The following is a 16,044-nucleotide window of genomic DNA, read 5'->3' as shown; positions in this document are numbered from 1 at the left end:
CTCCCCTGCCACAGCAAATTGTGTTCTGTCTCTTGAAATGTTCTCTTGATGTTCTTTCATCCTGAATGGGAGAATTGCGTGTGAGACAATCAATTTTACTGAATTTGCCTTTGCCAAAGGTATGTTTATGAGATGTTACTATATTGGAACAGTTGCTGTTTAGTTGTTAAATAATCTGTTGCTCTGTTAAGTTTTCCAATAGCATTGTTACTCCAATTCCTTTTCTATGTGTTGTAACTACAGTGTAAGAATCAAATGTGTTTTGCTTCAAGCCTGGTAGCCTGACCAATTGAATTGTATCCAGAGCACAACACCTACACTTGAGTTTAAAAATAAGAAGTTGGGTCTAGGCCATTTTTAAAAAATTTGTTCACTGGATGAGGGCATTGCTGTCTAAGCCAGCATTTATTGCCCATCCCTAATTGTCCGGTGGTGGGGTGGGAGGGGTTGTTATGAGTCAACCACATTGCTGTGGGTCTGGAGTCGCATATTGGTCAGGTCAGGTAAGGATGACCGCTTCCTTCCCTAAGGGATATTAATGAATCAGTTGAGTTTTTCTGACAATTGGCAGTGCTTTCATGGTCATCGTTAGACTCTTAATTCCAGATATTTATTGAATTGAAATTCCATTTATTGAATTGAAGTTGCCGTGGTGGGATTCAAACTCTGGGCCCCAGGACATTACCTGAGCCACTGGATTAACAATCCAGTCATAATACCACTAAGGCATTGTCTCCCCTTTACTTCTTAAAAGTATTTTGAAGGGTTTTGTCTTGGCCCATAACACTCCACTAAGTACAAGACCAACCTACTCAACTTTTCATTGAAAACACACTTTCCTGGAATCAGTAGAGTAAATCTTTCCTAGAACGAAAAAGACATTGCTGGAGGAAGTTGGCATGACTGGCAGCATCTGTGGCAAGAAAGCAGATTTAATGGTTCAAGTCCAATGATCCTCCTTCAGAAAGGAGCCTTCTCTTGTCCGTCTCCAGTGCTATTATATCTTAGATGGAGATACAAAATGGTTCTCACAAACTGTAATGGACCTTGGCGCAGCCATCTTCAGCTTCACAAACAACCTTCCCTTGGTCAGAAGTGAGGGAGTTCGCTGATGAGTGCACAGTATTCAGTACGTTTAACAACAACTCTGTGCCCAAGTGTAGCAAGATCAGGACAATATCCACATTTGGGCTGACAATTTGCAAGTGATATTCAAGCCACACAAGTACCATGCAATGATCATCTTCAGCAAAGATCTAATCATTACCAAAGACAATCGAGACCGGGTAAAATTGCTGGCTCAGTCACTGATACCTGGATCCCGTGAATGAATTTTAATAAAAGTATTCCAAATGTCATCTGACTAGTGCCTGTTAAATTGAGCGAGATTTCCCTAACTTTATCCTCCATTCCCTAAAATAAAGGCCAGCATTCCATTTGCCATCCCTGTTACCTGCTGAATCTGGATGCTGGCTTTTTTTGATTTTTTTAGCCTGAGGACATCCAACTCACTCTCTACTGTACCTTCCTGTAATCCTTCCCCATTAAACTAACATTCTGCTCCTTCATTCTTCATGCCAAAGTGCATAACCTCACGTTTTCCCACATTGTGTCCATTTGGCAACATTTTACCCGCTTATTTAACCTGCCTGTATCTATTTGTAAACTCTTAATGTCATCTTCACTACTTGCCTTCCAACTTATTTTCATGTCACTTGCAAATTTAGGCAATAGTGCATTCACTTTCCTTATCCAAGTCATTTAATACATATTGTAAATAATTGTGGACCCACCCTATGGCACTTTACTAGTTACAGGGTGCCATTTAGAAAATGCCACCTTTATTTAAACTCTCTTCTATTAGTTAGCCAATCCGCTATTCATGCTAATATACTATCGCAGCATAATGCGCTGTTAACTTATTACATAGTCCTTTTACATGTCTTTGTAAAATGGCAGTCCACAAAGCACAGGAGATTTTAATCTCTATATAGATTGGGAAAATCAAATTGGAAATGCAAATATGTTAAATCCACTGGCTGTCCTTGTTCAGTCCTGCTTGTTGTCTCCTCAAAGAACGGCAATAAATTTGTCAGATATAATTTCCCTTCACAAAGCCATGCTGACTCAGCTTAATCATATTATGTCTTTCTAAATAATCTGCTGGTATGTTGGTTATAACGGACTCTAACATTTTCCCAATGACCACCTGGCTCTGATATTGTAACCTGTTTGTCTCCTTCCCTCTTTAAATAAAGGTGTTGCATGGCAGTTTTCCAATCCTCTGATACTTTTCCAAGATTCAGAGGGATTACTACCAGTGTATCCGCAATCTTTAACTTCTTGATTATTTAGTATTTTTGGAATACTATTGATGTCCTTTTCTGCAAAAAATTGATGTAAAGTATTTATTTAATCCTTTGCGTTTTCCTGGTTTACAGTTTTTAAAATTCAATCATGGGAAGTGGGCATCACTGGTTGGGCTAATTTTTATTGCCTATTCATAGTTGCTGCCTTCTGGAACCACTGCAGTCCATGTGCTGTAGCTAGATCTTCAATGCTGTTAGGGAAGGAATTCTAGAATTCTGGATGTAAGACATTGAAGGAATGGCGATATGTTTCTAAGTAGGAATTGTGAGTGGCTTTGAGGTGAACTTGCAGTTGATGGTGTTCCCGTGTACCTTATCTTTTAGGTGAAAGTGGTTGGTAGTTCAAAAGATGTTGTCTAAGGATCTTTTGATGAATTTTGCAATGCATCTTGTAGGTAGAACAGTCTGCTGCTATTGAGTACCAATGGTGGAAGGAGATGTTTATGGATGTGGTACTAATGAAGCAGATGTTTTGTCCTGGATGCTGTCAGACATTTTTGAGTATTGTTGGAGGCACACTTGTCCATATAAGCGCGGAGTAAACCATAAGCCATTGAGCATAAATAGGCCATTCAGGTGGCACAGTTGCACAGTTGTTAGGACTGCAGCCTCACAGCCCCAGAGAACTGGGTTCAGTTCCAGCCACAAGCAATTGTCTGTGTGGAGTTTGCCTATTCACTCTGTGCCTGCTTTCCTCTGGGTGTACCATTTTCCTCCCACAGTCCAAAGGTGAGCAGGTCAGGTGGATTAACCATGGAAAATGCAGGGTTACAGGGATAGACTAGGGGGGTGATTCTGGGTGGGATGCTCTTCAGAGGGTTGGTGTGGATTTGTTGGCTCGAATGGCCTGTTTCCACACTGTAAGGATTCTATGAAAAGCCATGAAGTCTGCTTCGCCATTCAATGAGTACACGGCTGAACTGACAATCCTCAATTCCATTTTCCTCCGTTTTTCCCAATAAAGATTGATTGGCCTACTGATTAAAATCTATCTGTCTTAGCCTTGAATCTACTTAGTGACTTAGCCTCAACAGCCCTTTATGGTAAAGAATTCCACAGATTCATTACCATCTGAGAGATGAAATTCCTCCCCAACTTGTGTCTTAAATGTGTGACCCCTTACTCTGAGATTATGCCCTCTGGTACTAGACTCTCCCACAAGCACAAGCAACCTTTCTGCATCTACTGTGTCAAGTCCTGTCAGAAACTTGTATGTTTCAATCAGGTTGCTTTTCATTCTTCGATATTCCAACAAGTACAGGCCTAATCTACGCATAAAAAAATCCGTCCGTATTTCATATGAGTCTAGTGAACTTTCTTTGGATTGCTTCCAATGCCAGTATATCTTCAGAGAAGAAGCCCAAAATTCTGTACAGTATTTCAGTTGTGGTCTGATTACTACCTTATATAGTTTTAGCAAAATCACTCAACTTTTATTTCCCTTGAAGTGAAGACCAACATTCCATTTGCCATCTCTATTATGCTTCGAACTTGGATGCTATCTTTTTGTGATTCATAGATGAGAACTCCTGTGTCCCTCTTCTGTAGCCTTCTACAGTCTTTCTCCAATTAAACAATATTCAGCTCATCTCATCTTCCTAATAAAGTGCATAACTTCATATTTCCCCATTTTATATTTAATCTAACAAGCTTTTGCTCACTCACTTAATTTGCCCATATCTTTTTGCAGACTTTATCATCCTTACTGGTTGCCTTCGACCTTTCGTGTCATCCACAAAACTGGCTATAAAATATTAACTTTCTTCTTTCAAGTCATTAATATATGTTGTAAATAATTGTGGCTTTAGCGCTAATCTCTGTGGCACACCATTAGTTACATGTCACCATCCTGAAAATGCCCTAACCCCCTCATCCCAACTCTCTTCCGATAGTTAGCCAGTTTTCTATTCATGGTAATATACTAATTTCATCACCATGAGCTCTTGTCTTAAGTAGCCTAATATGTCCTAACATAATCAACTGTCCTCTGAAAATCCGAATATATAACATGCAGTGCTTCCCCTTTAACTATTCTGCATGTTACCTGTTCAGAGAATTCTAAATTTCTCAGGCGCAATTTCCCCTTCATGAAGCCGTGTTGACTTTGCTTCATCATATTCTACATTTCTAAATACTTTTTATATTAATATAATTTTCTCAATAACCAGTGTTAAATTAACTGGCCTAATGGCACCTTCTTTTGTCTCCTTCCCTTTTTCTAAATAAAGATATTGTATTGGAAGTTTGCCAAACTTAACGGAATTTTTCCAGAATCTAAGAATTCTTGGAAGATTACTGCCAGAGCATCAAGTACCTAATTCCTCTTCATATTCTGGGATGCATCACTTCAGATTCCGGGATGCATCACTTCAGATTCGGGTGATTTAGCAGTCTTTAGCCCCATTAGGAGTTCGCAAGAACTGCAGATGCTGGAGTCCGAGTCAATCCAGTGTGGAGCTGGGGGAACACAGCAGGTCAGGCAGCATCAGAGGAGCCAGGAGAGTTGACCCTCCTGCTCCTCTGATGTGCCTGACCTCCTGTTTTCCTCCAGCTCCACACTATTGACTTTAGCCCCATTAGTTTCCATTGCAGTTGTATATCCCAGAATTATGTGGGAAGTAAGGGAGGAAATTACGAGATACCTTGCAGAAATATTTGCATCATCTATAACTACAGGTATGGTGTCTCCTGGAGGTTTGCTAATGTTGTATCTTTGCTTAAGAAAGGTTTCAAAGAGAAACCAGGGAACCATAGACCTGTGACTCTGGCTTCAGTTTTGGATAATTTGTTGGTGGTGATTGTAAAAGATAGGATTTACGGTCATTTAGAGAGGCAAAAATTGATTTACGGATAGGCAGCATGATTTTGTGCAAGGAAAATTGTGTCTGTCAAACTTGATTGAGTTTTTTGAGAAAGCTACCAAAAGGATTGATCACAGAGCAGTAGATGTTGCTTATTTGGATTTTAGTAGAGACTTTAACAAGGTTCCGCATGGCAGACAAATTAGTAAAGTTAGACCACATGGGATTCAGGGTGAGCTTGCCAATTGGATACATACTTAATGCAGGAGACAGTGTGTAATGGTAGAAGATTGCTTTTTGGACTGGCGGCCTGTGACCAACAGGATTATGTTCGGCATAGTCTGGTTGGATCAAAGGGTCTGCTTCTGTGCTGTACGTCTCTATGACTTCTTCTCAGGTGGTAGTTTATTTTTCTCCCTTTTTTTTGTCTTTCATTGGTTGTTAAGCTTCCCAATTCACTGGCTTACAACTAATCTGTGTAATTGTATGGTTTTTCTTTCAATCTGATGCTATCGTTACCTTCCCTGGTTAATCATGGTTGGCTCATCCCTTTTGTAAAATCTTTCTTTTGGAATATATCCTTGCTGTGAGCTGTGAACTATTTTCTTAAATGTCTGCCATTGTCCTTCGGTGCCCTGTGCTGCTAACCCCCCAGTCACTCCATCCAACTGTGTACTCATTCCTTTGTAATTGCCCTTATTTAAACTTAATACAGTTGTTTCTGACCCAAGTTTCTCCTTCTCAGACCGAATCCCAAATTCTACAGTGCAACTGTCATTCTTTCCTAGCGGATCGTTTACTTTGATATAATGTTTTAAACCCGCCTGATTACACATCACCAGATCAAAAATAGCCTGATCCCTGGTTGCATTCACAACATATTGTTCGATTGAATGTTCTGAGTAGACCGAGTGCTTCTATATGACTTCTGCCAAAAATCACATGGGGAAGCGATGGCCTAGTGGTATTATTGCTGGATTGTTATCGAGAGACCCAGATAATGTTCAGTGAACCCGGGTTTGAATCCTGCCACAGCAGATGGTGGAATTTGAATTCAAAAATATCTGGAATTAAGAATCTAATGAAGACCTTGAATCCATCGTTGATTGTTGGAAAAACCCATCTGTTCACTGATGTCCTTACAGAAGGAAACTGCCGTCCTTAACTAGTCTGGTCTACATGTGACTGCAGACCACAGGAATGTGGTTTACTCTTAACTGCCCGCTGGACAATTAGTGATTGGCACTAAATGCTGCCTAGCCATCAATGCCTTCATCCTGTGAATGAAAAAAAAGAAATCTGACAATTCCAATCTACATAAGGATTAAAATCACCCATGATTTAATGTGCTGCCTTCGTTAGATGTCCTTATTATCTGCTGATTTATTCTCTGTCCCAATGTATAGCTACCTTTTTGTTGTTTTCCCTTTTTATACCACAACCCATATGGATTCTATATAATGCAATTCTAGATCCTGTCTTGCTCTTATTTCACTTAACACTAACAAAGCTACTCTGCCACCTTTCCCTTCCTGTCTGTCCTTTTGAAAAAAATCACACAGCCATGAATATTTATTTCTATCTTTGATCTCCTTGTAATGATGTCTCTGTAATAGCTATAAGATCATACCTATTAGTTGGCATTAAGAAGGGAAATACAATGATGGTAATCATTTTGAGAGGTACTGCTGAGGCTGTATAAGGGTCTGGACAGCTTGTATTTGGAATATTGTGAGCAGTTTTGGACCCCATATCGGAGGTGCTGCCCTTGGTCCTGAGGAGATTCACAAGAATGATCCCAGGATGAGTAGCTTGTCATAGGACTGGTGAGGACACTGGGTGTGTATTCTATGGACTTTAGAAGGATGGGGCAAGGGGAGGAAATCTCATGGAAATTTATAAAATACTGACAGACCAGGGCAGAGCGGATGCGGCGATGAAGTCTCCAGTATTAGGAGAGACTAGAACCTCTGGGCACTGCCTCAGAGTGAAGGGATGCCGCACTAGAACTGAGATGAGGACGAATATTTTCAGCCAGAAGGTGGTAAATCTGTGGAACCCACTGCTGCATATGTTTATCGAGACCAAGTTATTGAGTGTATTTAAGGCAGTATGTAGGAGCAAATTACTGCAGATTCTGGAATCTGCATTGAAAACAACAAATGTTGGAGATCACAGCTCTGAAGAGTCATCTAGACTCGAAACTTTAACTTGCTCTGTCTCCATGGATGTTATCTGACCTGTTGTGATCTCCAGTATTTGTTATTCACAGTATTAGGTTCTTGATTAATAATGGGATCAAGGCTACAGGCTGAAGGAATGAGATGCGGTTGTGAAACAGGGCAGCATGGTGGCTCCCAATGCCAGGGACCCGGTTAAGATTCTACTGTCAGGCAACTGTCTGTGTGGAATTTACACATTTTCCCCGTGTCTGTGTGGGTCTCCTCTGGGTTCTCCGGTTTCCTCCCACAGTCCAAAGATATGCAGGCTAGGTGGATTGGCCATGCCAAACTGGTCGTAGTGTTCAGGGATGTGTAGAATAGGTGGGTTATGAGGGATGGGCCTGTGTGGGATGCCGTGAGGGGCGGTGTGGACTTGTTGGGTGGAAGGGCCTGTTGCCACAATGTAGGGATTCCACAATGATCTACGAACATCAGCATTATCAAATAGTAGAGTAGACTAGATGGACCGAATGTGCTGCTTCTGTAAGTGCATTTTATGCTGTTATTCATCTCTATTTGTTCTATTAATTTTATTTTATTCTGAATACTGCATTTATTTACATAAGCAATTAAGGTTGCCTTTTCACCATCTTTGCTGCTATTTGGCCCTTTTTTGTTTAAATGCTTGTACTCTTAAAAGTTTTTGTTACTGTTCTGCAACATGCCGTGAAAGCTTGCAAGATCTAAAATGTTAACTCTAGTTCTTTTGCCAGATGTTGCCATACTTGGTAAATGATCATAGACCAGTATTTTGCATTAGTCTATTGACATTCACTTATCAACCACTTAGGTTACTTCCTTAAATAAACCAATCACAGCATTTCGGTGAAGTTTAACTAGCAAAAAATGACCATTAAGATAAAAAAGATAGCACCAGAATGAGTGTCTGTAAGCTTGATTGAAAAGATCAGTTTTAAGGAGAATCCTGAAGAGGCAGATGATGTGCAGAAACATCCAGAAAATTCCAGTGATTCCTCAAGGCTCTTGAAGAAATGGCAACAAAAAGAGATGCACATAAGGCCTTAGGTGAAGAAACAATGTTCTGAGATTGGGGGAAAGACCATGAAGGCATTGGGAGGCAAAAAAGGAACAATTTAAAATCTGAACCACTGCATGCCAGGAATCAATGGAGGTCAGCAAAAGCAGCAGTGATGGCAAGCAGGATTTACTAAGTGATAAGATTGTGCTGATTCATGTGTAGACACTCTCATTTAAAGGAGCTTTTTGAATAAGAGTCATATGGGCAGTTTTCCAATCCTCCGGTACTTCTCCAAAATGCAAGAATTTTTGGAAAATTACAACAAATGCATCCACTATTTCTGTAGCTTTTTCTTTTAGGATCCTAGGATGCAAGCCATCGAGACCAAGGTACTTAACTGTCTCGCCTGATACAACTGCTCCCATGATAGAGGTCTTACTTAATTCCTTCCCAGTGATCTTTAGTTTCATTCGGAAGTTTGAAGTACCTTCCACCGTTACGCCTGATTCAAAATATCTGTTCACCTCCTCTGCCATTTCCTTTTTTCCCTATAATTATTTCACCAGATTTGTTTCTAGGGGGCCTATTTTCATTTTGACCTTTCTCTTCCTTTTTTCTGTATATAAAAAAGCTCTTATTGTCAGTTTTAATAATGGAACAGAGTACTTTTTAAATGGTGAAAAGCTGGAAACAGTGAAAATTCAAAAACTAATGTACTACTGACTTTTACATCTGGAGAAATAGAATACAAGAGGTGGGGGAGATAAGTCTATATGTTGGTGTACCTGGCAGTGAGGCAGTGGGTCTGAGGGGTCCCCCCGGTTTGTGTACCTTGGGGAGTCTGTAGAATTGGGGTGTGTTGAATCCTCCTGGCTTCATTTTTAGGAGGCACCAGCAAAGGAGACTACCAGAGTTGTGCAATTTCTTCAGGATCGTTGTAATCCAGTCTATTACCATCTGTTGGTAGGTGTTGGTATCTGCTAGTAGTGTGTTAAGCTTTCTCGATGTACTGGGTTGTGTTGACAATTACTGTCATGCATCCTTTGTCTGCTGGTAAGAAGACAATGTTCCTGTCTTTCTTGAGTCTTTTCAGGGCTTTCCCGTCTCCTGTGCTGAATGTTGTCCACTTTCCTTTTTTGCCACATGTTGGGACAAATGTCTGATGCTGAATTGTACTACTTCCGTGAGTCTGTTGTTTTTTAGTGTTGATTCCAGTGCAGCCAGGAACTCAGTCTTTTTGTTGTTTCTGTAGTTATAATGCAGGCAACGTACTAAAATGGTCTTCTTGGTGTCTGTAAGTAGTTGGTCTGAGATGTTCTTAATCTATGAATCTATTCTTTTCTTTGTTCTGGTCTTTTGTTGTTGTATGCTGATGGCTTGTTTGAGTGTGGATGTCCGTTTCTGGTCAGTTATGTTGGAGTACAGAGTTTTTGGTGCACAATTTCCTGTTCGTATTTATGGAGGTGGTTGTGGATATCGTTGATCATAACCCTTATAATTCTGCGGCTGTTCTGTTCGGCTATCCTCCATGCCTGTGGATTGTTGACAGATGATTTATACCTTAAGCTTTGTGGCAGTACCTGCTTTCTGAGGCATTCGTGCAGGATGCATAATTGTTTACATGTCATGCTCAGTCGGATGACATTTGTTTCCCATCTGTGGGCCAGTTTGATGGTGTTCCGCCCATTGGTGTCTAAAGTTTTCAAAAAGATTTATAGCTCGGATTGTGTCTGAGGCCGTGGACCTGCTCGCTGAACTGGTAGGTTTGGTTGCAAACATTTTATCAACCTGCTAGGTAACTTTGTCAGTGTGCCTCTGGTGAAGCATCTGTGTTCTGTTCCCCGTTTGTTATTTATTTGCCTTGGTTTGCTGGGTGGTTGGTATTATTTCAGGTTTTGTTTTTCAGTAGTTTGTACACAGGGTCTAATTCAATGTGTTTCTTGATGGAATTCCAGTTGGAACATCAGGCCACCAGGAATTCCTTGGCGTGTCTCTGTTTGGCTTGTGCGATTTTGGATGTGTTGTCCCAGCTGAACACGTGTTCTTCATTGTCCATGTTTAGCTCACAAACCGACAACCACCCTACGACAGCTACTAATGAATGTAAAGGATCCCATACCTAAAACCAGCAGAAGTGGGGTGGTATACAAAATATCACGGAAGGACTTGAGAAAAACTACATAGGCCAAACTGGAAGAAAATTGACAATAAAGATACATGAACGGCAACTAGCCACCAAGAGACATGACCAATTCTCACTTGTGTCACTATACACGCACAACGAGGGACACAAGTATAACGGGAAAAAACATCCATAATCGCACAAGCCAAACAAATCACTGAGAAACAAAGCTGGAAGTAATACCACCCACCGTAGCAAACTGAGACATGTAAATAACAAGTGGGACAGAACATCAACGCTTCACTGGAGGCCACTGACAATTTTACTTTGCAGGGCAACAAAATGTTTGCAACCAAACCCCCTGCCTGGACAAGCATGTCTACAACCTGAGCTACAAATCTTCTCAAAAGGTTTAGATAGTTGGGGTTGAGAGAAAGTGTTCTGAGATAAGTAGGCCCAATGTAAAAATTATAGCTGGGCTTTTCATGAGTGTGTCTGGGAAATATTCCTTCACGCCAAGTGTGATACAAGTTTGAAATTTTTTTCATTTCTGCAATTCTTGTGTTAATTATGGGAGAACATAAAACCCTACAACATGGAAGGAAGTCATTCAGCCCATCACATCCTCACTGACTCACCTAAGAGCATCTCGCCTGGACCCAGACCCCCAACCTATCCCTATAACCTCACATTTTACTGTGGCCAGTCCACCTAACCAGCACATCTTTGGACTGTGGGAGGAACCAGAACACCCGGAGGAATCCCATGCTGACAGTGGGAGAACGTGGTATCTCCACACAGTCACGCAAGGCTGGAATTGAACCAAGGTCCCTGGTATCGTGAGGCAGCACTGCTAACCACTGAGCCATCGTGTCACCCCTGAGAATTGTGTTTGCTTCATTTCTTGCACCTTTTAATTAAGGGGATAGTATTCATCAAGGGGAAATCTGTATTTACCTCTGTATTTTTTTAAATAACAATAGCAATTCTCAAATGCCTGAACCTTGCATAATCAGACACGTAAAGCACAACATCTTCCTTCTCTAAATGCTTCCAGCATCACATCACTGAAGAGACCAATCGCAGCATTTACTCCAGCCATACAGATAATCAATTTGATTTACCTCCACGTGGGTGGTCAGAAGAAATGGATGAACATGGCCACACTTTGTATGTCAATGATTATACTGATGAAAAGGTACTTTGATTTCTTCTCTTCAGTTGATTTGCACCTTAGCTGTTTGCTCTTACAGTTTCTTTTTTAAAAGAAACAGAACACAGTGTAGCTGTTATAAATTGTAGTTGTGGAGTTCAGTACTTTGGTAATTTCATTTGATTAAAATTGAAAATTAAATATTTTTAGCTGACGATAATGAATGAGTTACTAGTGTTACCTGCAAGTAAATCAGTAATATCCAAATCAACAGCAATTTCCACATACTGTTCAATTTGATTTCAAGAGTTTCATAAGTCGTAATAGTTTTCTGTTTGACTTGTATTTCAAGAAGTTGAGGAGGTTGTTTCTAGACTGATGATGTCATTAAGTCATCAGTCAGGTGATAGAAAAACCAATGACTTTCTCACATCAAAGTTTCAGTTTGAGTCTCAACATTTTTTCTTAAACCGATTGAAGCTTATTATTGCTGATTTTCATTGTCCATTTTCAGTATTTGTTATGAGCCCTGGAGAACTTGGAGTAAAATTTACGTAGAAAATAATAATCGTACAAAGTAGCAGTATTTTTCATTTTCTTTTTGACACAAAATTAAGATAGTGCTAAGTCCTGCAAACAAATATGCCAGAGTGTAAAACAATGTCTTTGTTTTCAGTGGATGAAACACGTTGATGATCAAGGCCGACAATATTACTATCGTACAGATGGATCCAAATCTGAATGGGAATTGCCACAGGTGAGTACGTTGCATTCACAAAAGCTATGCAGCTGTTGAGGGTGTAATTCTTGTTGTGTGTACCTGGTTTATTTTGGACCATAAGCCAACCCCAGAAAGTTATTTTCAGTTGTGATCTGATATAGGTGGTGCCTGGTTAGGAGATTTGAGTGTTTATTGGCATTTATTGAAAATTGTATTTACCAAGCACTTCATATGATCTGCCTTAAGAAAGAAGTGATCTTAGCTGCGTAATAGACAAGACTGAGCTCATTGGCCTCCATCCTGGGGAGGAGAGAGGGATCAGTTTTTTTATCGCTTATATTTATATATATCTGACTGTATATATTAGATTGTCGATTTGTTTACCCACTTCCCAGATGAGTTTCCCAAAATCATCTTATAGTTTTTGTCAGGATATGGCCACAGGAGTTATGACATTTCCACTGCACATCTGGTGACAAATATTTCGTTCTCATTTTGTTATAAACAAAAACCAAAATAACATAAAACATTGGACATACACGCTGTCCCATTTGTTCTTATAGCCTTGGACAATGTTATCTCTTCATTCTTAATCCGTTCTCTCAAGGTTCTTGACTGGGCATCTGCAAGTGCATTTGATTTCCTGTTAGTGATTTTTGGGGTATGGTTGAAAGAACAAACTTCACTGGGATAATCTGGTCCTCCTGTCTTAAGCTTTTCCACAACACTTTAACGTATTGTGTTCAGTGTAGATTTGTGATAGCCATCTCAGTGTTTGAAAGCCAGTAATAACCAATTGCTCTCTTCTCTATTGTGGAGTACTATTTCTGATGCGGCCTTAGTTACTTAGCGGAGTACCTATTGGCCTCTCTCATCTGATTTGCCTTCCTGAAGGAGGACAGCTCCTCCCCATGTCATTTGCATCAATGGTTATGCCAAATGCTTGTTTAATCCTGCAGACTGACTCACAGAACATAGAACAGTACCGCACAGCACAAGCCCTGAGCCCACAATGTTGTGCTGATCTTTAATCCTACTAAGATCAATCTACCCTGTATACCCTATCTTTTACTGTCCTCCACGTGCCGATCCAAGAGACGCTTAAAAATCTCTAAATTATCTGACCCCGCTACCACTGCCAGCAGCGCATTCCACACCCCCACCACTCTCTGTGTGAAGAACCTACCTCTGACATCTCCCCATACTTTCCTCCAGTCACCTTAAAATTATGCCCCCTTGTAATAGTCGTTTCCGCACTGGGGAAAAAGGCCTCTGGCTATCCACTCTGTCAAGGCCTCCTCATCATCTTTTACACCTCTATCAATTCACCTCTCATCCTTCTTCGCTCAAATGAAAAAACCCAAGCTCCGTCAACCTTTCCTCAAGTCCTACCCTCCAGTCCAGGCAGCATCCTGGTAAATCTCCTCTGCAACCACTCTAAAGCTTCCACATTTTTCCTACAAAGAAGTGCCCAGAACTGAACACATTATTCCAAGTGTGGTCTAACCAGAGTTTCATAGAACTGCAGCATAACCTCACGCCTCTTAAACTCGAATCCCCTGCCAATAAAAGCCAACACATCATACGCCTTCCTTACAACCCTATCAACTTGGGTGGCAACTTTGAGGGATCTATGCACGTGGACCCCAAGATCCTCTGTTCCTCTATACTACCAAGGATCCTGCTGTTAACCCTGTATTCTGCATTCAAATCTGACCTTCCAAAATGAATCGCTTCACACTTTTCTGGGTTGAATTCCATCTGCCATTTCTTTGCTCAGCTCTGCATCCTGTCAATGTTCCATTGCAACCTACAACAGTTGTCCGTGTTGTCCGCAACTCCACCAACCTTCATGTTTATTGGCAAACTTACTAACTCAGTTCTGAGGAAAGGTAACCGGACCCGAAATGTTAACTCTGTTTTCTCCTTCACAGATGCTGTCAGATTTGCTGAGCTTTTCCAACAACTTTGTTTTTGTTCGTGATTTACTGCACCCACAGTTCTTTCTGTTTTTACTAACCCACCCTTTCACTTCCCCATCCAAGTCATTTATAAAGAACGCAAAGAGCAGAGGTCCCAGAACAGATCCCTGCTGAACACCACTGGTTACTGAGCTCCAGGCTGAATACTTTTCATTATAAAAATGGTCTTCAGCTTTTCAAAAATGGTTTGGCATTTCTCAGCCTGTACTAACTTTTCTGTAATTGGTCAACTACTGTGTTGAGTGAATGAACATTGTGTATAATCCTCACATCCCCAAGAACCTCATGACTTCCTGATTTATTGTACAGATAGGTAACTGTGCTACTGCTGATTCCTTTGCACCCCAAATCAGTAATTGTCTTTGACCCACTACATTTCCTGATGATATCGCTTGAGCCTCAACAAGCTCGTTTCCAAGATTGCGCACTAGGTCAGCCTACTATCTTTTCTGGAAGTGGGTTTCAGTTACCTTGTATGTTTCCCAGGTGTCAATGCACGGTGGTCGGGGTGGGGGGGTGGTCTTCTAGGTATACTACACAGTTAAGAAAGGCATGCCAGTATCTGGTTCATCAGCCTATGAAAAATGATTAGGGTATTTCAGAATCCACATGACATGACGACATTGATATAACGTATCTGGAGTTTGACAGTGGAAATTTCCTTTGCGTGGGCATTCAAGGGAATCTGCCTTTATTTTTCGGGTAACTCTTTTTGGTAATGTAGTCTATATTTTTACCCTGTCTGGAAGACTTCAAAGATAGGATATCGGGTAGGAGTCAGCCCTAGTCATTGAGTTACCTTTTTGATAGGCATCACAAAGTATTGTGGATCCATCTTAAGATACCAAGTGTGGAGCTGGATGAACACAGCAGGCCAAGCAGCATCTTAGGAGCACAAAAGCTGACGTTTTGGGCCTAGACCCTTCTTCAGAAAGGTTGGGGGGTGCGGTGGTGGGGAGAAGAGGGTTCTGAAATAAATAGGGAGAGAGGGGGAGGCGGATCAAAGATGGATAGAGGAGAAGGTAGGTGGAGAGGAGACAGACAAGTTAAAGGGGCGGGGATGAAGCCAGTAGACCTGAATGCAGGTGGCGAAGTAGGGAGGGGATAGGTCAGCCCGGGAAGGACAGACAGGTCAAGGGGGCAGGATGAGGTTAGTAGGTAGGAAATGGGAGTGTGGCTTGAGGTAGGAGGAGGGGATAGGTGAGAGGAAGAACAGGTTAGGGAGGCGGGGACGAGCTGGGCTGGTTTTGGGATGCAGTGGGGGAAGGGGAGATTTTGAAACTTGTGCAGTCCACGTTGATACCATTGGGCTGCAGGGTTCCCAAGCGGAATATGAGTTGTTGTTCCTGCAACCTTTGGGTGGCATCATTGTGGCACTGCAGGAGGCCCAGGGTGGACATGATGTCTGAAGAATGGGAGCGGGAGTTGAAATGTTTCACGACTGGGAGGTGCAGTTGTTTATTGCGAACCGAGCGTAGGAGTTCTGCAAAGCGGTCCCCAAGCCTCCAGTTAGTTTCCCCAATGTAGAGGAGGCCAGAACGGGTACAGCGGATGCAGTATACCACATTGGCAGATGTGCAGGTGGACATCTGCTTGATGTGGAATGTCTTCTTGGGGCCTGGGATGGGGGTGAGGGAGGAGGTGTGGGGGCAGGTGTAGCACTTCCTGCGGTTGCAGGGGAAAGAGCTGGGTGTG

The 16,044-nt window shown here is 41.5% G+C and overlaps 1 protein-coding gene across 7 annotated transcripts in view; it reads left to right on the top strand.

Moving 5' to 3' along the window:
* The window catches only part of arhgap12b (Rho GTPase activating protein 12b), a 238,944-nt gene that overhangs the window by 105,603 nt on the left and 117,297 nt on the right, over positions 1 to 16,044 (top strand). For 6 of the 7 annotated variants that reach the window (XM_059639243.1, XM_059639245.1, XM_059639239.1 and 3 more), the window contains exons 4-5: positions 11,551 to 11,691; positions 12,323 to 12,403. In XM_059639243.1, coding sequence (XP_059495226.1) covers positions 11,551 to 11,691; positions 12,323 to 12,403 — 222 coding nt within the window. The remainder of the gene's footprint in view (positions 1 to 11,550; positions 11,692 to 12,322; positions 12,404 to 16,044) is intronic. The other variant, XM_059639246.1, reaches the window with a different exon arrangement.

This window comes from Stegostoma tigrinum, chromosome 2, assembly GCF_030684315.1.
Source record: "Stegostoma tigrinum isolate sSteTig4 chromosome 2, sSteTig4.hap1, whole genome shotgun sequence".
Lineage (NCBI taxonomy): Eukaryota > Metazoa > Chordata > Chondrichthyes > Orectolobiformes > Stegostomatidae > Stegostoma > Stegostoma tigrinum.
Note: the sequence above shows the minus strand (reverse complement) of the source record. Positions and strands in the feature narration are given on the sequence as shown.